Raw genomic sequence first — 22,352 nt, forward strand, 5'->3', positions numbered from 1 at the left:
GTTGCATAGAGAAAGAGATGGGTTTTTTTGTTTGTTTTTGGTTTTTAAAAGAGCAAAAAACGAGAGCCTAGATCCAGACTGGATTTTTAGAGATTGTGCTGATATGGATAAACTGACAGAAATTGCATTTGTACATAATCAATATGTAATTTTAAAAAGAGAAATGCGTTAATTAACGTCCCAGCTATGTATTTTACAAACAGCTTAATGAATCATCTGCTCAGCTGTGATGCATACTCTGCTGCCGACAGTGCCAGGTGAAATGCATTTGGAACTACTCAGATTACAGCAATTTTCACGGTTTTCCGGTACGTCCGGTTCAGGATCATTTCCACAGTTATCCTTTCTCATGAGTAGCACAGAGCAGGAAGTAGTCTGCTTAAGATGCAGTCACATTAATGCAAACAATCCATGTGGTTTAGGGAGGGAGGGAAGGGAGCTGCCTGGATAAAGCGTGCAGGAAACGCCCACACGCTAGCAGCAAATGTAACAAAATTCACACCTTTGCACATCTTCTGCACTTTTAAATCACTTAGACTTGAGAGCTGGCAAGATGAAGACCAGCTAATCAGGCAACATTTGACATTTCTGTTCTCATCTGCATGTTTGGAGCTGCAGTGCATGTGTGATTGCAGAGCAGTGATACTATTTGTAAATTACCCACCAGCATCTTTTTATGCATTTTGTTCTGTGCAGTGGTGCACATCGACGTGTTTGTGTTTCAGAGAATCTCAATGTAGAAACTTTTATTGAGAAATATTGTGTGAATATTAGATTGGAGAAAAAGGCAGGTAATGAGAAAGGTAAGAATCGGCAAGCTAACCAACTTTTGTAGCTTTTCCCAGTGTTAGTTTTCTCACCTTAAACCAGAGATTTGTAAAGCTGCCAGAATATTGTGCTCTTTAAGACATCTTTGACTCTGAAGATAAACTGTTGCAACTGCTGTAGCCAAATGTTCCCATTTGGACATTTTTCTCAATTTATTGTGTAGTTATGGCCTCTCTCATCTTCATTCGGTCACTGTCTCCAAGCTAGCTTTTTCTGATATACTGCTTATTGACTTACTGTGAAATGCTAACTGAGCTGTCCCATTTCTCAACGTTCCCTTTGTTATCCATACGCCTCAATTTCAAACACACAACCCTAGTCAGTTATTGGGTTTGAAAATAGGTTACAGAGTAGTTATTAATCCTTTAATCTCAGACAGTTGCGAAACTGAGATTTTATGATTCACGGTGTCCGTTCTCCTTGTCTGACACGAGTGATTAATTCTGTGCGTTTCTTCGGTGTTCTCCGTCTGTAAGCTGCGTTTCCCCCTCCTCTTCACCCCATGTCGGGGTCTTCTTCCCTTTCATGTACCGCATCTCTCCCTCTGCTTTGCCTCATCCTCACTGTGTAACACATTCATTGCCTCAGTCTCCCACCTGTCACCCAGGCCTGTACATGTGGTCCTGTTGTGTAACAGTGCTTTAGTGCTGTCTGCTGTCTGTCTTTAGTCACAGCTTTGCTATAGATCCTTCGCTAGGCTGAATGAGCCGGCTCCGGTGTCATGCTTCCATTCATTCTCTCTCACTGAAACACCACTTGCCATTCTCTCCTTTACAAATACTCAGCCTGTATCAGAAATGCAGTTTGTGCAATGGATGACGCAGCTGCAAATCACATCTCAGTGCACCATGAGGAATCTGTTTTCTTTACAACTTGCCTTACTTGAAAGAAGAAGAAGAAGTCATAATTTTTTAAGCAGCGCTTCTTAAGTTACCAGTAATAAAGTTGAAGCGCTTTCACGTCCTGCGTCCTGCGTCCTGCATCCTGCACTTTGGGTCCAAATCCTCCCTCCAGCTCAGTGGTACATGACAATTTCCATTTACCTTTGCTCATTTGATGCATATCTATTCACACCCACAACTGAAAAGCTCCAAATCTACAGCAACTTTTTATTAAAGCCCATTAGGCCTGTGTGTGCTGCTGTATTTCTTTCCTGTGCATGTGTGGTTTTTTTCTGCTTGACCTTTTTGATGTTATTGTTCGTGCTGTCAGATTTTACACACAGTTTATTTCCAGCGAGATGATTTTTGCATTCTCAATTTTCCTGCTTCGCCTCGTATTTAAATCCTGCTTGTGTCACTGATTGCTCTGCTCAAATGCTCGTGCCGCCTCCGTCCTCTCTAATCCAGGCCTGCCATATCTCTTTTAGCTTCAAGCACACAAACACACTCAGATTTCACTGCAGGTGGTGAGGGAAGCACATTTCTGTCGCGTATTCGTGTTTAGCCAGTTTCTTTATCCCTGCTTTACCTCTTGCGCTAATGCGCAATGTTTTTCCTTTACAGTACAATATAGCAGCCTGTTATACGTCTGCTAGACTCAAGGTATCAGCCTTGAACTGTTCTCATGGTATCATAACGTAGCACTAGCGCCTTTTCAGTTTCGATTTGCGTCTAAACTTGGTGCCCGTGTGTATACATATTTGTGTGCTTGCACGTGTATACATGCAAGCTGCATGCATTTGGCTTTTTTCCACACACGCTCGCACACATATTTACAAAATGGTCCATCCTACTCTTGCATGGAGTTTCAGTGGAAAGTCCATGCCCTCAGGCTGATTAGTCTTTGCTAAATCAAACATGTCACCTAAATATGCAGTTGCAAACAGCAGATCCTTAGCCGTACCAGGCCAGCCCTAGTGTGTCACGGGGCTGTCCGTTTGTATTCTTTTCACTATATTTGGCGTCAACCACTGTTTTCTGGAGGTAAAGGTGACTGGCTCATTTTCAGCATTTCTATTAATCTCAGATCTTACATGCTAGCAAAATCATTTACTGTGAAAGCCACCGTGCACGTTCCTCCTATCTGTCTCAACACGATCGGGGTATTCATGGGTCAAGTGACAAAAGAAGTTCCAAATCTCATGCAAATACATTCAAAAGCTGCCCAGACAGTGACTTTCACACTATGTCAAAACAAGCTTTCCTTGGCTCATTAATTACATGTAATGTATATGGACTCCATTTGAGCTGTTTCAGTTTAAAACCATGGTGTTTTCAAGCCTTACTGGAACACTTGAACAGTGATTTAATTAGTTAGAGTTTTGCCAGTATAAAGAAGTATATTCTGGATTTGCTGATCATTTAGCTGATCAGTAAAATAACACACAAAAACCCCCAACAACAACCAACACTAAAACCCCCCTAAACAACATCACTGAACATTTATCAGGCACGCACATGTATTGATGAAATGTCTGGTGTGGTAGATAATTAACCATTAAAACTGCTTTATAAATTGACAGTATGATAAAAGGATCATTATTGAAACCAGTCTTTGCACAAAAGAACCACGACAGCTGCACAGGCCAAAGAGTATTTCATGCTTTCGCTCAGTAGCTGCAGTTTCTCAGCTGTTAATCCTGATTTTTTGATTTTTAACAAAACCTGTCAGGAGGAGATGATCAGTAACACAGAGACAGAAACACACAGCAGTGCTCTCGCTGCCACGTTATAATTTGCTCTGCTCTTCAGATCTTCACCCTTCATTGGGAGCTACATCACCGCGCTAGCTAGCCAAACAAAACGTGGGCTTGTGCTTCCGCCTGTGTGTGTTTTACAGTAAAGATAAGAAATGGCTGATCAAAGTCTTTGTGTCTTATGTACACAGAGGTGCTTTTACTGTACACATCAGTTTATCACTCACAGGTGAACTCAGGTTGCCGGGGTGGCTTTAAAACGCTGTGTGTTTGTTCATCTCTTTCTCTTAGAAAATCTTTTTTTGTCTCATTTCATCTGCTTTTGCAAGGCTCTCTCATGGTATTGTCACATGCATCACCTCGATCTGTTTGTTTGGAGGAATGCGTTCACTGTAAGGTTCAAAGGTCACTTGAAATCACTTCTCTAGGTGGTCTTCCAAGCAGCTCCGTGTCTTTCGGTATCCACTGCGTATGATAAAAGTGATAAGTACAAAAGTACAGTAACGTTAGAGCTGAAAACAAAGGAAAAACTAGGTCTATATATATTTTAATAAACGTATGGGCATATAACCACTTTTACTACTTAATGTTTTTACTCGAGGTGTGACAGACATTGCAGGCAATTAAAGAGGACCAGGGCTTATGCTTATCACTCACTAATCCTGTAAGTCCCATAAAGCGCAGTATGAAACGCTTTATGGGACTTGATGGTGGTAACATACTAGTAAAAACAGTTCTGATTTAATTCCTCTAGCTTCTTTAAATGCTAATCTACTGAAATCCTTGGCAGCAGCACTATTTTGATACTTATATTATTACTTATAGGATTTGCACATTCGCCTAACAAGAGAAAAGATGCTCTGTTTGATCCTGAGAGGAGCCACAAATCCCTTTGGAGTTATGTGAGGAAGAACATGTGGCATAAAAGTCTGCCAAATCAAATCAGTTACCTGCAGTGGCAACCACATTTATGAAGCAGCTAAAAGTAGCTTCTTCTTGTTATTTGGGACTGTTTGTTAGGTGTGGTGTAGTGTTTGACCACAGCGGGATGTAAGCAGTGAAAAACTTGTAGTTTCTGTATGTAGAGCTCCTTTTTTTTTCAGACACAGGCTCCAAAATCAGTCTTTTAATTGGAAATATCAAACATTTCACTTATGATATGTTTTTTTCCTTTGAAAAACTTTACAGATTATTTGTTATGTTTTCATTTTAGGAAGTTTACATTGATTTCTGACACGTGTTCTAAACTGCTTAAAAAAATAATTTTCCAACTATTTCATCAACTCTTTTGTTTGCTGATTGGCTCTCATGCAGGAGGTCGGTCCCTCCTGGATAATCTAACCTCAAAATAGTCATGTTTTACGTCACGTTGGACCGCACTTTGGTGGTTCAAATCCACCATCAGGCCGGGGCCTTTCTGTGTGCAGTTTGGATGTTCTCCCAGTGGCTGCGTGACTTCTCTCCAGGTAGTACACCTTGTTCCCAAAGTCTAAAGCCATGCCGTGAGTGGGTCAGGTTAATCGGTGACTTTAAATTGGCTGTAAGTGTGAATGCGAGTATGAGTGGTTGTCTGTCTCTTTGTATTGGCCATGCAACAGGCTGTCGACCGGTCCAGGGTGCACCCTGCCTCTTGCCCCATGGTAGCTTTAATTGTATAAGCAGAAGAAAATGAATGGATGGACGCATGAAGCTGGACATGACTGTGAGATGTGTATCTGACTGAGAACCTAAAGAAAATATCTTCAATTCATATGGTAGCAACAGTCAGTCACAAAGTAGTGAAGCCCTCCTGTTTTACTGTAACTAGAATCATAAACTGCAAAATGAGATCATACTGTACTGAGGAAGACTAAACTTCTAAAATTCATTTTAAAGATGTTTACTGAAATAATAAAGCAATTTTCTCATAGACTTCCGTATAGTCAGGGTTCTTTTTGCAGCCTGTGGTGGCCTTTAAAAAGAATTTGATCTTCTCCATCGGCTTCATTTTTCACACCTGGAGTCAAATATGTACATCCTTGAAATATAGTATGGAAGCAACACTGCAGGCATGGATGGGGAAAAATATGATCCAAGTGAAACTAAGCTGAACGAGTGAGATTTTTGTAGGCGTAGCAAATCAGTTTGTCCTGATAAAGCTGTGTGTGCGTGTTTTAGTTCATATTACTACTTTTTTAAATTTAAAATGATTTTCAGTTGACACCTGATGAAGTTTAGCATAATGTGAAGACGTTCAAAGCCGAAAAGCATAACCAGCGTGACGCTGCTCTGCTCTCCAGTCTTGTACATGCACAAATTGCTCAGAAATGACTTGCAAAATGGTCTCCTGCAGTATTATATTAAGTACATCCTAATTCCATTACCATTAATGCTCTGTGTGTCCCAGAGAGAGAAATGATGTTGTAGATCTGATAGTAAATCATAATGTAACTCTGACTGTCAGGAGCCAATGAACCAGCAGAATATAATAGGAGCAGGACCTTTCTACAGATGGTCTTCTTTGTCTCGATTCTAACAGAAACACAGTTTCCCTTCCTTCTAACGTCTGAATGACCTGTAATAACGCTCTGTTATCCTCTGCATCTGTTTCTTTAAATAGATCTGTAGTAACAGTTAGTTTTCCCTCACCCAGGCAGCTGTCTAATCACCTTGCTGTTATTCAAACAACCGGCTTATTTCACTAGAAGTTTGTCATTTCCATTGCCCAAGAATGACATGACTCAAATGTGTATGTGTGTGTGTTCAGTGTTGATAAGCGTGCCCGGCCCTGTCCTAGTCTGATTGCAGATGTATAGCAAACACAAACATGCATTTGTACATGTACATGTACTTAAATTAAATTATGAAGTCAACCTGTATTAGAAGTAAATAAATCTAACTCTAACTCGAACCATTATAACCCAACAGCGAGATGTTTGAAAGTAGCCAAAACTGCCTCCACTCTGTGTTTTAAAAATCAAACTGGTCCTCAAGAAGACTACACACAGAGACACACACAACTACATTTAATCTATAACTAGTCTTTTCTACGACCTACACCTTACTCAGGAGTCACCTGCATAGCTCTGTCCATCGTGAGTCCATCATGTATTTGTGTGTTTGCACATGCTCGTGTTCATATTTGAGCTTCAGTGGAGCTTTACCTAACAGTGTTGGCACACGTTGCGCTGTCTTTACATTTGGTGTATGTTTGCCTGCGTTTAGCTCATATCCAGAAGTCTTCAGCATGATCACATGAAGCCATGTGACGGTGCTAGAATATGACTTGTTGATTGTTTTTGTTGGTTTTTTACTTCATGCAAAGGTGCCACCCTTTGTGTGAAGTACAAAGGGTGGCATATAGTGAAATAGCTAGCACAGCTTAAAGTGGAGACTAAAAATGTCAACATTAGGTAGAGATTGATAAAGCTGGCTTGTGTAAACACAAGAATCGTGTGAAAACACAATAAAAATCCCGCTCTTTATCAGTCCGGGTGTTTGGGGACGAAATTCCGATGAATTCGTTCAGAGGCACACAAGAAATGTGGGAGGACTCGGAGAGTAGATGATAACATTTATTATGTTCTGTGACCGGGTTTAAGCCATTGATATCATGGTTATGTGGTAAGATGCAGTTCGTGCCATCAGACCCTGAGAGTTTTTGCCTTGTCATGGTCATCCCTTTCACCATTGAATGGTAGATTGCCATAATAATTCACTTTCTGGGGGCAAAGGCCTACCTGACACTCCTGCCTCGCTGTTACTAATTGACCAGCTCAGAGATTTTATGACTGGTAGAATCGCAAAAATTGAACGTGTTCACGTTGGCGCGTGGCTCAAGGTTGTGCCATGGACATCTGCGGACTTTCATTTAGGGTTTGCACACGACACAATAATATGTCTAATTTGCCTGCTAGTTATTCTGCTCTTTGTGTCTGTTTGTGTAATCTGACAGCTGTTTAAAATTCCACATTCGTAGCAGCTGCGCGTGTCAGTTTGGCAGCATCGTGGTTTGCCTCTACTCCCCTGTGAGTGTGTGTGTGTGTCTGTGTGTGTGTGTGCCGGCTATGGTTTGCTGGGGTGGTGCTGTGTTAAACGGCTGTTCTGAATAATAGATACGGAGCGCAGCCCCTAGCCTGTTAAAAAATCCATGAGCTTCCGTTGCACTGGTTTATAAAAGCCGAAGTGCTTGGAGAAAAAGAGTTTATAGCCTGTGAGGGGAACAGGCAGAATAAGATTTGGGCAGTCACATCCCAGATATGTCAAGGCATGAGCAAAGAATGGAAGAGAAACACTTTGCTCAAATGTTTGACTGGCACATTGTACTGCAGGCAAGGTTTTGTGTAGATGTGTATTTTTTTCCTTTTTAAGTGTGTAAAATTTTCTTTTTAAATATCACAGCTGCAATGGAAAAAGACAGGGAGGCATTACATTCTGGCTTTTACAGTTTTCTGTTTTAATTGAATGAATTCAAAGAAGTTTTGGATTTGACATATTAGGACCGCTGTGTTTTACTTTCCACTGTATGCTACATACATAGTGTTCCCTATGTATGCAATGAGTCATTTGAACGATCACATATTATGAGATGTTGTCACAGACACATCATTCATTCGTTTAAAAAACAAAAATAGCAAACACCCCTGGATGCAGAGCCACTAACTCAGTTAAAAATAGCAAATGAGTTGTTTAAGGTTAGGCTACAAACAAAAGCATCTATAAGCTTGAGTCTCAGTTTATTCTGCCTCTGACATTGCCGCGCTATAAAGCCACTGGGATAAGTCGCTGTTACTCAATGTTTTCAATGTTTTCAATGTTGTAATTAGTGAAAATAAAGTAATTTTTAACAACAAAAACAGATTTTTCGTGCCTGGGTTTTATATGTTTCTGATGGCACGTGGGTCAAAATGACCTGCAAGCATAATTATAGAGACACGGTGCAAGCACTCCACAACACAGTATCCACAGTCAGAATAATTTCACTGAGTAAAAGAAGGAAAACTCGCATTAGTAGTTACAGTTAAGTAAAAAAATGGCAATCTGTAGAAGATTTCCATCTGTTCAACAAAGGATCTGATTTGCTGGGTGTGGCGACTTTTCGCTAACCTGCCAAGTTCAGTCAATAATTTCCTTTGTTTCCCAACATGCCCTTTGGTCACATAGAAGACGTGACTGCAGGTGTGAGACCTTGAGAATTAGCATATCCAATTACGGAGAAGCGAGAAGTGCATACATACACATAAGTTACATAAGTTATGAGTTACTGAGTGTTTTCTTAAAACACTTGTTTGTTGTACCCAAAATAGCCAGTGGTTCATAGAAAGATGGGCCTAGCTTCTAACCCAGCCATGGTCTTTCTGTATGGCGTTCACATGTCATCCTTGTTTACAGCTTTGCTCAGGTTTCTCCTGCCATTTAAAAACACGTTCATGCCACGTATAACGGTGCCGGACACTCCCACAAAGGAGATTCTCAGTTTTCAGAGTTTCACTTTCTGGTTACCTTCACAAAGGAGGTTCTGTTTTTGCATGCATGTCTTTCTGTCTGTAAACAAGAGATCTCGAAAAGCTTTGAATCAAATCTGATGAAACTTTGTATGAATATAGAGTGGAGTCATGTTAACAACCCCTTCATTTCTGCTTATATCCACCAAGGCCTTTAGGGTAAACCTAATGATCTATTGGTAGAAAATGGATTAAAAATCATTATAACTTAGAAACTATGAATTTTACAAGTGTGGTGTGTGTTGTCAACTATATAGAAAGTACCATATAAAGATGTAAAATATCATGTCACATTTGACCTCTGACCTTTCCTTTAGTGTCAATAGATATATCTGAATGTCAAAGTGATAATAATGTTATATAAGGAACAATGAAATGAATGCTACAGATGTATTAAATGCACATAAATCATGAAAAAAACAATTATCTATTGTTTTTATTGAGCCAATAACAAAAGCCTACAAATATGTTTAAAAAGAACAAAGAAGACAAAATACAATTCTTTTTCCTTAGAAGTAAATACTGCCCAGACAGTGAGCTGTTTTAGTGGAGGTTTGCCACTGAACAACAACATGGCAGAAGTTCTTTTTCCAAATATCTTTTTAATAGCCTTCAAAAAACCTGTATCAGTAAAATCATACTATAATAGGAATGCAAAGTGGCGTCCCTTGGTGGTCTGTGGAAAGAGAGAGTTGTGTGACATCAGTGGAAAGAGAAAAAGAGGGAGGGGAAAAAGAAGAGAGGGAGCATATTCTGTGGTTATGACCTTTTCCCAAGGATTTCCCACAAACTAGCTTTGGGCAGCAAGGAGGTGTGTATGTGTCTTTGTGACTGTGTGACTGGACATTGTGAATCTATGGCAGATAGCAGAATGATTCACTCTGTGCAACAGTTGTTCTCTGTAGTGTTGCAAATCAAGTTCATTTGCACCAGAAGCAGATAAGATCTCACGGAGACAATAAATATCTGTCACCGCACTGCATGTGTTTTGCATTAGGTTTAACCACCACACTATGGAGTCAAGATTAGTATGTGCCCATCCGTGTGCGCATGCATTAAAAAAACACACACAAAAAAGTGATGCATCAGTCGTCATCAGCTCTCCCGAGCAAGACCAAGGTTGGTCATTTCTTCCTCAAGGACTTTCCTCTGCCGCTGAATAGCAACCTCCCCGGGCGAAACTCAAGAGACTCTACGAAGTGAGACACTTAAATGCCTTTTAACAGCTGTGTGTGCGTGATTGTATGTTTATCAGAGTGACGCAGTGGCAGTTGGAGTGCGTCACTTTTCCTGTCAACCCGCTGTACTGCATGCCGCGCACTCACACACTTGTAGGACCTCCTGATTGTGGCGCAAACAAACTGCGGGTGATGAAAATGCTAATATGTTTTCTTAAAACACGATGTTAATAGGAAATCCCCATGACCCCAACCTTAATCCGTTAATGCCAACTCCAAAATATGTATATGAAAAAACAAAGTCAACATTTTGTGTTGTTTGTCAGACTTTTACAACTTTTCCTGATTAGACCAATTTAGAAATATGCGAACAAACCCTTGGGCGACGGGACCAAGGTCTCGTGTTTGACCAAAACCAGAGAAGAAACCCACCAGGGTCCCTATAGACGCTTTATTAAATCCCAGCAATGATATTTAAAAGATCAAGGAGGTGGTGCAAAGGAAAAGAAATGGATGAAGCAGAGGGAGAGAGTGAGGAACTCCCTGGACTAAAATGATGGCTCAAAAGAGGGAAGGGAGGAGGGATAGAGGGATGGATGAGAGGGAGGAATGGGAGGGTATTTGAAGGAGGATCGTGTGAGAGCCTCATCCCTCGGTTCCATCAGCGTGTCCAAATATGGAGGCTTCTGCTATTGTCGAGCCCTGTTCTCAAGACCCGCCACGGACCAGGGAGAAAACTGGAGGATAGGAAAGGGAAGGGCTGGAGAGGGGAAGAGTGAGCGGTGGGAGAAAGTTGAAGGCAGACAGCTGAAAAAAAAGGGAAAGAACAAGACAGCAGAGACGAGGCAGATCAACTATAAAAATAGGTAGCGAGAGGTGCTGCGAGATGTAAGGTCTGGCGAGACAAAGGAGAAGAAGTTGAAGGTGAACGTGAATAAAATTGGACAGTTGGAGGATAAATCTATGAAAGGGGGAAGCAAGTTTAAATCTATTTTTAGCTCTGGATTTATTTATTTCTGATTGTTCAAGCAGCAAAATGAAAGAATGAGAAAACAAAGAACGATGGAAGTTCTTTAATTAGTCTGCTGAAGTGTCTCCATCCCTCTTTTGTATTCACATACGTTCAATTCTCTGTGTGTGGGACCAGAGGGGAGTCAGCGACCTTTGGGTCACTGTTTTGATCATGTGGTTGGAAGTTGCCATAAAGTCAAAGGTCATTTGTCAGGAAGTAGTGAGTTGGGAATGAGCCATCTCTCTGGGGATGGTCTGAAATGTCAGATGTAGTTTTAAAACATTTGCCCAGACATTTGTCTCGGTATGCTTGTTGCACACTTGTACACATTTTTTGGATCAAGTCTGTCTCGATTCATGTTTACGTTTGTGCTTATGAATTGTAGAACTACCTTTCAGGAGTTTATCTTTATATGTACTAAGGGTGTGTATCAATGCAAAGCTGCAAAATCATTCAGCCTGTATGTACGAGCAAATCATTGTGCTGTATGACATCGGAAAGTGAAAAAGGCCATCACAATTGATCAAAGCTTTCGAAATTATCTGAAATTCATTTATATTAAAGATAAAGTAAGTCATTTTTAATATTATTTAATTAAAAAAAGAATGTTACACTCATAAATATCTATTGATTATTAAATCTTACAACAAATTGATGAATGCATCATTATAAAGTTTGATTTAATCTATTAAATATGCAAAGGAGCAGCTGCTGGTTTTTTGGAAGTCGCCATGTTGGTCTCCACTTTGAAAATAGTGGCCGAAACTGATTTCAAATCAAATCAAATCACTTTTATTGTCACATCACATGTGCAGGTACATTGGTACAGCACATGTGAGTGAAATTCTTGTGTGCGAGCTTCACAAGCAACAGAGTTGTGCAAAATACAATAATGTAAACAAGCAAAATACAAGAATGGCTACATCTGAAACTAATAAATATATGTACAATATATAATAGTATATGCATTTCTGGATGTGTATACTAAATATTTTTCTACGTGTGTGTGTGTGTGTGTGTGTACACATATTTTACAAATTAAATAGAGTAAACAATAGATAAAATATATAAAAATATACAGAGTTGAGACATGTGCAAAACAGTGGCATTACTGTACAGTATGGAGTGCATAATGTTGAAGTTCCAGTAGTGGAGGTGAGGTGTCTATGACGTGTTCAGCAGTCTGATAGCCTGATGGGAGAAGCTGTCTCTCAGTCTGCTGTTACGGGACCGGATGCTGCAGAACCTCCTTCCTGAGGGAAGTAGTCTGAACAGTTTATTTCACCATCCTGCCTGATTGCATTCTATGTATGCGACTCGAGACCAGCCACGTAAAATAATTTAAAGATCACAGATATCTCTAGCTAACCATTTCACATTTGTACATGTGTATTATCTCTTTTGAATTACGTCTTTCTCATCTTCCTCTTCCATTCCTGTCCCCCTCTCCTTCCTTCCACATCATCCTCTTCCTCCTCACCTCAACACTCATCTCCTGAACTGAAGTCAAGGCTCTAACAAGCAAAAATTTGCACAAATATGCTTATTTATCGGCCCAATCACTTAGTGTCAGAAGATTATACATCTGACCCTCCTGTCACCAGCTTGTCAGGTACTGTTAGGCCAAAGCAGCAACTTTTACCGACACAAAGGTTCAGGAGATCTTCAACAAATCACCTTAGTAGGATTGTGCACTTGAATTGGTTGGGGTAAGAAGACAGTAGTCATTTGACTGCAATCTGACATCTAGCAGTGGTATTTTACACACTGTATCTTTAAAATTAGGCTCTAAAATATTTGTATTTATATTCCATATAATTATTTGTCATTTAAATTGTTAAATTAAATACACTGTGCGTCACATCATAGGAGAATTCCCCTGGGATAAGCATTGGTTCCTGGTCCAGGTGTTTTCAAAGAAGGACTAAATTCCTGGGGAATTTGCCATTTTCCCAAGTACTACTAACTGCACAGGAGTACTTCTGGAGTACGTCATAGAAATCTCTTCTCTTCAAAGGTATACTACAGGACTTTATAAACACAAAATTCAAACTATTGAGCATCCGCCATTGTAACAGTATATATAGTGTAAATAATGAAAGAGTGCAGTAGGTGCTCTTTAATGTTGATAGAGTAGCGCGTTTATATGTGTGTCAGTGTCAGGGAGTTGGGAGTCTGTTTTCTGGAGAGTAATTTTCTGTGTGTGCATGTGTGTGTTTGTGTAGCACGTGTGTGTTTGTGTAGCACGTGTGTGTTTGTGTAGCATGTGTGTGTTTGTGTAGGTGAGTATGTGTAGCCATGATGTGTATGGGCTTCAAGTGTGCATGTGGAATGTGACGACTCAGCTTTACTTCCTCTCCATTCATCTTCGTGTCTCACTGATTGATTAATTGATTCATGCCTGTGTGGATCTGGTCTGGTAAAACCAGCCGTGCACGTGTGTTAAGAAGTTGGGAGATGGTTTCTAATGTATGAGACTATAAGGGAAAAGAGCAATCGTACCGCATTGCATTACCTTCGATGAGTCATACGCTTAGAAAATGGTACTTTTGTGTGTGCATGTTAGTTTGATTCATCCACTTTATGTGTCTCCCACATGGAGATGCTGCATATTTCCTGAATACGGTATACGCTAAGGAGGTAAGATATGCAAAAAAAATAAAGTTGTTTTTGTTTTTGGTTATTATAAATGTTATGTCATCTGGTCAGTTGTGTCATTTTTAAGTTAAAGTTGCGTGTTAATACAGCTGTAAAACTAAGAAACTTGTCATAAACAAGGCATAGCAGATAGCAAACTGAAAGTAGCTGTTGCTTTATGTGTCAACACTACTGTCATATGTGGTTAGTTTTGACATTGCGTGTTGCAAATATTTTCCTTGACCACACTGGTACATTTCGGCCTTCTCATTAGGATGTCCATTCATTCTTAAATAATTTTAGGGTCCAAACAAAAGCCACAAGGAGCTTAAGAGACACGTTATACTGTTACAAAACATAATTGAATTCATAAAGAAGCTAGTCCAGCTAATACAGGAGGAGATAACATCGGAGCTGCTAATGTAAAATCTCATTTGCTGTGTTGTGATTTATTTATTTGTGTGTTAGTTTATGATTTAGCAGTCTTTAGCAGGCTTTAACCTCAATAAGTGGGTTCAACGTGTGTTAAGGTCATCTAATGCAGATCTATTAAATAAAAAAAACAAACATTATGAAACGATGCATGGACAGATTGCGAAAGGATGAATAATAATAAAGTAATAATTATTGAAACCCACAGTTCGGTTTGTGTCCTTTTTTTAACCACAGGCCTGAACATTTGATCGCAATTAGAACATGAAGCGAAAACAAACTAGAATATTCTGATGTATTCCCAACATATTTACCAGTTCTGTTACCTGAATGATCTGAAAACATTGCAACACAGCTTCACACGGCTATCACGGAAGATGTAATCACGACGAGCTCTGAGTTGTTGCATCTCTGATGTGTGCACGCGTTTCTCTGTGCGTTTGTTCGTGCTTCGATAAATTGGAAGTTTGTGCAGAAAACAACAACAACTGGGTTTTATCCTACATGCAGTGCCAGCACGTCTTATCTTATCTGGCTCTATAATTAAAAAAAAAAATCTTTTGAGTCTTGTAACATACATCAAATGTTGTTTGATGTTAATTGACAAAGAACAGACAACATTCTTGGGAGTTGGGGGGCGGGGGTGGTTGCTGGACAGATGTAATTTTCTGTTGCAGCAATGCACGCACAGAGTTTGAAATGTTTGTTATGAAAATCATTGATGATGGCTTAGTCTGGAAAAATGATATGCGAAAGGAGACTAAAGAGGAAGAAACTTTAAGATATCCTGCCACGTAATTTAGGTTGGTCAGGTTCTTAACTCTGTTAGATGTCTAGGTATATGGCTAAGTGTTTACAGCATGAGCATTGTGGTGTTTTTGTATGTGTGGTTGTAGTATGTGTAGCTGTCCCCAGCTGAACCCTTTCTGCTCCAGGCAGCTGGTCTGAATAAATCAATAAAGCCCGTTGAGCTGCATTGAGGCTTAGAGTACTGGTGTCAGTTTCTCCCAGAGTGCTGCCTTTACAGAGCCTGTAGAAGATCAATAGACAGACACGTAGTAGTGTGCTGCCCTTAGAAAGCAGTAGATACTCATACCTTTGAATCCATGCGCACAACTATCAACCTGCTGTGCACTTTACTGCTGGAAAACTTCATCTTTTCACTGTCTGTTATATCAAGCGTTTAACTCCCTCAAGGTTTGTTTTAGACTTTCAAGCACGCTGTTGACAACGTTTGAAATCTGAAATGGAAGAAGAAAAGGAATGTGGATTATGCCAGGCATTGTGAGGCTCAATGGCCTTCAAAATACTCTAGGTCGATTTCACCATCTTTACAATCTGTGTGCCGCTTGCTAGTGCCTGTTTTTGAGTTGTCCGTATCTTTGTCTGTAGCATGTCAGCATTTTTGTTATGAAGAAGGCATGTTGGAGTAAGAGGGAAATTCACAAAATAGATGTTTGTCTATCTAAACTCTTTAACTTAACCAGTTATTAACACTGGTGCAGTTCCTATTAATACAAGTGAAAATGTCTCCTACTTATAGATGCAGACGGAACACAAATTTTCAAAGTTTCCACCGAGACCACTCTTGTTTACCGGTTATGTAATCAGATTTACTGACTGGTTTCTCTGCCAATTCAGTACAGTTGGAGTTTTCTTGGTGTCAGACTGATGCATCTTAAGGAATTTCTTGGCTTCTCATCTATGAAAAATGAAAGTGTGCTACTAAGCTTGTGGGCCAACTGCCTCCAGAAGGGCTTTTAGCCTCATTGACATAGATTCTGGGAACAGGCTTTTAAAACTTCACTAGGGTGATGAATGATATGTTTCCAAAAGGCATTCCCTCATTTGGTGTTCTGATGCAAAGAGTGCTTTCTAGTATTGCAGTCAGAAATCTTCTTTAGTTGAGGTCAGGTTACGAAATGTTGATTGCACAGTGCAAAGCATTTAATTCACATAATTTTAATCCACGAAACCATCAGTCATTGTGTTTCTTAATATTTTTTCCATTATTTGGTTCCGATTTAGGCTCGTTGTCTAAATGATCCATTTAAAACAATTACTTGGATATATTTCCTGATAATCTGCTGTAGCTGAAGTCCCACGTCACTGTTGTACAAATTATTCATACATAAAGTAACACCGATTCTTGTAGTTGAGTAGCACAGGGTGAGGACACTGACTGGTTCAAGGGCCCAAAATAAAGCACAGGACACTCGAATGATTAAATTAGTTTAACAGAATGATTTTTATGGTGATAAGAAGCTTAATAACAAGTTTTGGTGAAACTGCAACTCACATCTGTTGGTTCGAATCTCTAAATAGAGAATTTTTGCATCTTACAGTGGATTAAAACCCTATAAAGCTATTATACATCTAATAATAAAATTAGTTCAGCCAATACCGTTATCAGTTGGAAGTTTTCTTAGACTTTTATCGAAAGCAACAGGTTAGAAAAAGAAATTGATACCTAGGTATTAGTGTCAGTTGTACCAATACAGTATCTGTTACGGCCCCAGCTGGGCCTGCTGTGATTTTGACTCTGCGTGGGTGTGTCCACCGTCTCTCCCACCTTAGGTGCCACGCTTTTGTGCAGCTGACTCTACTCAGAAATTAGGCCAGAGTACTTAAGGCCAGAGAAAGGCGAGCTCTAGTACCAGAGAGTTTGTGCAGCTTGTGAACTGTGTGTGTGCGGCTTTTGTTTGCTGGCCAACTTCTGGGTTTCGTTTTTTTAAGAGTACTGGCTATCAGCTTGTCCGTCTCTTTCATTTTAATTATTTATAAATAAAAAACTTGAATAATTTAGCTTTACTTTACACCATCCCTTGGACTTTTTAGAGGAACGTAAAAATTTCGTATCCACATTTCGCTCCATTAGACTAATTTAATAAAAGTACAAAAACTGGAGAGAGTTGAGTTAACTCCCTGCAGGAGGACTGAAAGGGATGGAAGTGTGTGTGTGTGTGTGTGTGTGTGTGTGTGTGTGTGTGTGTGTGTGTGTGTGTGATAATCTTCTGTAGCACACAGACCAACTTACAAACACTCCCACTCAGCATCAGACTGACGCACGAGCTTTCACATATAAACTGGATGCTCATCAGTCACACATATCAGACTGACACATGGTTACATATCTTCCTCTTTTTTCAGTTAAATGAAAACAGTACATTGGCATGCAGACAGATCACGAGGAATTTCATAGAACGAGCACTCAGATCTTTATTTCAGAACTCTTGAATTATGCTTTCATTCCTCCCAAGTAGAGTAATTGACTGTACAATAGAGTATCTGTCAGAAATGTGATTTCTTAGGGCTGTACAGATTCTCCAGATCCACAGCTTGGTTCGTAGCTCAATTCTTAGGCCAGAATTACAGTTCATACCTCAGTTTTGTTTGTTTTGTTTTTTCAAGAACAAAACAGAAAAAAATCTAACATCTATTTTTATGACAGGGATTCATTACTTCATTACTGTGATGTATCCAGTTCAGTCTTCACCTGAAATGATTTTTGGAAACATTAAATCTTTACTACATGTGTATGAAGCATGCAAGCAAGTGTTTGCACATAGCACATGCATGAAGCTGCAGGGACCACAGAACCCCTGAAAAGGTCTCATACATAGCTGAGCTAGGCATGCGCTGATAATAATGTGTATTTGTCCTAAGAGCTCTTATCTTGCATACCTGGAATAGCACTTATGTAGAATAAATGATAGTTTATTGAAAACATATCTTTTTGCAGGCCATCAAGTTCAATTTTACTAGTAAATAGTTCACATTTTAATGATAGTAACTTCATCAGTCAGTTTACAGTAGAGAGCACACGACCTGTTATAGACCATGTCACTGTAACCCTTTAGATGCTCTTCCAGTCACCCCCCCTTGCTAATATGGTTAGCGTCTTTAGCTGTTTGAACAATGAGGCCAGTTAGCCAGGTTACTGTATGTTTGGACATGCTGATAGTAGCTGGCTATGGGCCATCTCTCTAATCCACTGTTTGTATATTTCCTTGTTGGCTCTTCAGCGAGGTGAATAGGCCTGAGCCGTGGGCTGATATGCAAACACAGTTTGTGAAACACCCAATATTGCATTACCGTTGGCTTGTCAGCATTTGTGTAAATCCACTAAGCATGGATCATGTGTGCTTGAAGAGTGTGTGTCTACACCTAGCCATGATTTTTACAAGTATAAAATTTCCTCCTCAAATGCCATTAATGGCTAACGGTCAGCGTTGTGCTGATCGGGGAAGGGAGGGTGTGTCCTTAGCGCTTCCTTGTTGTACCCACACACCTAAAACAGCTACAAATGACTTTTTTCCTGCCCTTTCATTATTAAATTAGTTTATTGACAAATCAGTTACAGACCTGCCTGAATCATCAGATTTTTGGTTACATCTAACAGTGGTTAACATTTAAAACCCAGGTGGATCATCTCAGTACATACCACCATAAAAATGACTTATGTCAGCAGTTCATATTCATATTCCTGAACATGACCATCTGTTTGTTCATAATGGCGGAAGAAATTTGCCCAGAGTCCATATTTTCAACATAATCCAGTCCTTTTTTATCAGCAACATGTGCAGTGGTGCCTCTCAGGGAAATAGACCCTAATTTAAAAGTTACTACACCATTTTAGTTGATTTTTTTATATGTAAGTAAGAAAATTTGCTTTCTTTGGGAATTCAGAGGCACATGATGACTGGTCTTTACAAATTCTCGAGTAATAATTTAGCAATTGCAAGCCACTGCTGTTAGGATTGTGTTAAGTGACACCGCTTTGAAGAAATTATCATCGGTTGTGCTCTGCAATTCACTTCTTTTTAATCTCACTCAACCAGTAAAGTGAAAGTTATGCTACTCTCCTCTAAACTGCATTGCTTTTTGTTCTCTTGTTAGAACTGAAAACCTACCTGATATCAGGGAGGAAGCCGGATCATGATGTGCAGTGTGGCTGTTCTCAGATGGCACTGCCAGGCGAGGATTTTGAAGGAGTCAGCCGCTCCTCCTGTCCTCCGACCCACACACCAGACCTCATCCCTGGAGGGGCGAAAGCCGCTGAGCCTCTGCTGCCACACCAACCACCTGACCGGATTGGGGTAAGAGGACAACCACATATGAGGAACTCAAACTGGCATTGATGCTTGTTGTCCTTCTGATGAATGCCTCACTTAAAGCAGTGGCTCTTATACTTGTCATATCAAGAAATGGAGAATACTTCTCACTCTGCATTGTTTTAATCAGGCATTAACAATAAAAAGGATTCCCTTGGTCAAATCCTTTTTTTTCCAGCTCTGTGCCCCAGCAGTCAGAACCACTTGTCTATAGTAACATACAAAACTGAAGTACAGGCTGGGCCATTTATATGGATACACCGTAATAATATGGGCATGGTTGGTGATATTAAAGTCCTGTTTGTGGCACATTAGTATATGTGAGGGGCAAACTCCTCAAGATGGGTGGTGACCATGGTGGCCATTTAGAAGTCGGCCATCTTGGATACAACTTTTGTTTTTTCAATAGGAAGAGGGTCATGTGACACATCAAACTTATTGGTAATGTCACAAGAAAAACAATGGTGTGCTTGGTTTCAACGTAACTTTATTCTTTCATGAGTTATTTACAAGTTTCTGACCACTCATAAAATGTGTTCAATGTGCTGCCCATTGTGTTGGATTGTCAATGCAACCCTCTTCTCCCACTCTTCACACACTGATAGCAACACCGCAGGAGAAATGCCAGCACAGGCATCCAGTATCCGTAGTTTCAGGTGCTGCACATCTCGTATCTTCACACCATAGACAATGTCCTTCAGATGACCCCAAAGATAAAAGTCTAAGGGGGTCAGATCGGGAGACCTTGGGGGCTTTTCAACTGGCCCACGACGACCAATCCACTTTCCAGGAAACTGTTCATCTAGGAATGTTCGGACCTGGCACCCATAATGTGGTGGTGCACCATCTTGCTGGAAAAGCTCAGGGAACGTGCCAGCTTCAGTACATAAAGAGGGAAACACATCATCATGTAGCAATTTCAAATATCCAGTGGCCTTGAGGTTTCCATTGATGAAGAATGGACCCACTATCGTTGTACCCCATATACCACACCAAACCATCACTTTTGTTGCTCCAACAGTCTTGGAGGGATCCATCCAATGTGGGTTAGTGTCAGACCAATAGCGGTGGTTTTGTTTGTTAACTTCACCATTCACATAAAAGTTTGCCTCATCACTGAACAAAATCTTCTGCATGAACTGAGGGTCCTGCTCCAATTTTTGTTTTGCCCATTCTGCAAATTCTGTGCGCCGATCTGGGTCATCCTCGTTGAGATGCTGCAGTAGCTGGAGTTTGTAAGGGTGCCATTTGTGAGTAGCTAATATTGGCAGAAGGGATGTTCGACTAATGCCACTCTCCAGTGACATCCCATATGGAAAAGATATATATAAATCTTATAAAGTTTGCATCTGTCTTGTGTGAAACTTGTATGGAAAGCATACAAGAGTGAAAACAGATATAAGATCCCTTGAAAAATTATATAAATGAAACTTGTATGGTTTGGATACTTACTAAAACAATATATGAAAGTAATGAGAAAGTGGCCACTTTCATGAGTAAATCATGTAAGTTTTTACTATTTCTTTTCCATATGGGATGCGGCGAGTGCTACGCTGTGGGCTCTTGCTGAATGAAGCTAGAACAGCCACTGATGTTTCTTCATTAGTGACAGTTTTCTTGCATCCACATTTTGGCAAATCCAACACTGAACCAGTTTCACGAAACTTAGCAAGCAGTTTGCTAACTGTAGCATGGGAGATGGATGGTCTCGTAGGGTGTCTTGCATTGAAATCTGCTGCAATGACCTGGTTACTGCGTTCACCAGATATCAACACAATTTCGGTCCGCTCCTCACGTGTTAACCTCTTCGACATGTCAATGGCTGTGAACAAAGAGAAACTTGTAAATAACTCAGGAAAGAATAAAGTTACGTTGAAACCAAGCACACCATTGTTTTTCTTGTGACATTACCAGTAAGTGTGATGTGTCACATGACCTCTTCCTATTGAAAAAATAAAAGTTGTATCTAAGATGGCCGACTTCTAAATGGCCACCATGGTCACCACCCATCTCGAGGAGTTTCCCCCTCACATATACTAATGTGCCACAAACAGGACTTTAATATCACCAACCATTCCCATGTTATTACGATGTATCCATATAAATGGCCGACCCTGTACTTTTGGTGCATTATTGAACCAGTCAGTGATGAAGGGAAGCTCATTTTGAACAGGGGCGATCGTGGCTCAAGAGTTGGGAGTTTGCCTTGTAATCGGAAGGTTGCTGGTTCGAGCCCCGGCTTGGACAGTCTCGGTCGTTGTGTCCTTGGGCAAGACACTTCACCCGTTGCCTACTGGTGGTGGTCAGAGGGCCCGGTGGTGCCAGCGTCCAGCAGCCTCGCCTCTGTCAGTGCGCCCCAGGGTGGCTGTGGCTACAATGTAGCTTGCCATCACCAGTGTGTGAATGGGTGGATGACTGGATGTGTAAAGCGCTTTGGGGTCCTTAGGGACTAGTAAAGCGCTATACAAATACAGGCCATTTACCATTGTGTGACTCACACAGAGTTATTTTGTCTCATATTCATTGCTAAGTCTTAATTATTAGGGGGATTTATTATAAAACTGAAACACTCCAGCTCATCATTTTACTTTTACTTAAACTTAAAACATACCAGTGCGCACAGCTCCATCATATATAATCTGATGCTGTTATTGCACAAGCCGCTTCTGTATGATATGTTTAATTTGTCAAAATCTCCCCCTGCTGTCTTTTTCTCTCTCCAGCCTCCCTGTGTGTTTCATAACACGGTCCTGTCTTCAGTGGCAGAGCAGGGTGATGATGTGGCTGTGCTGAATGGCTGCCAGGAAGAGCACAAGACTAGCAGTGCCAAGGTACAACACGCACACACGAGCAACGACAGCATCGGTGCACTTGTCAAGCACTCGATTAAGCATTTGTCTCTAAAGCTACTTGACAGTCATGCCCCGTGCTTATCGCTTTTTGTGTCCTTTCTTCTTTTTCACCTCCGTCGTCTCTCCTCTGACTCTGGTCCCTCTGTCTTTGTCATCGCCTTTATCTCATCTACTCATC

At 40.5% G+C, this 22,352-nt stretch overlaps 1 protein-coding gene across 2 annotated transcripts in view; it reads left to right on the plus strand.

Moving 5' to 3' along the window:
* The window catches only part of LOC309708871 (adenylate cyclase 9), a 48,594-nt gene that overhangs the window by 4,765 nt on the left and 21,477 nt on the right, over positions 1–22,352 (plus strand). For both annotated transcript variants that reach the window (XM_082537193.1, XM_082537194.1), the window contains exons 2-3: positions 19,108–19,307; positions 22,046–22,153. In XM_082537193.1, the coding sequence (XP_082393319.1) occupies positions 19,108–19,307; positions 22,046–22,153 (308 nt within the window). The remainder of the gene's footprint in view (positions 1–19,107; positions 19,308–22,045; positions 22,154–22,352) is intronic.

This window comes from Aulonocara stuartgranti (genome assembly GCF_965226115.1).
Source record: "Aulonocara stuartgranti genome assembly, chromosome: 6".
NCBI classification, from domain to species: domain Eukaryota; kingdom Metazoa; phylum Chordata; class Actinopteri; order Cichliformes; family Cichlidae; genus Aulonocara; species Aulonocara stuartgranti.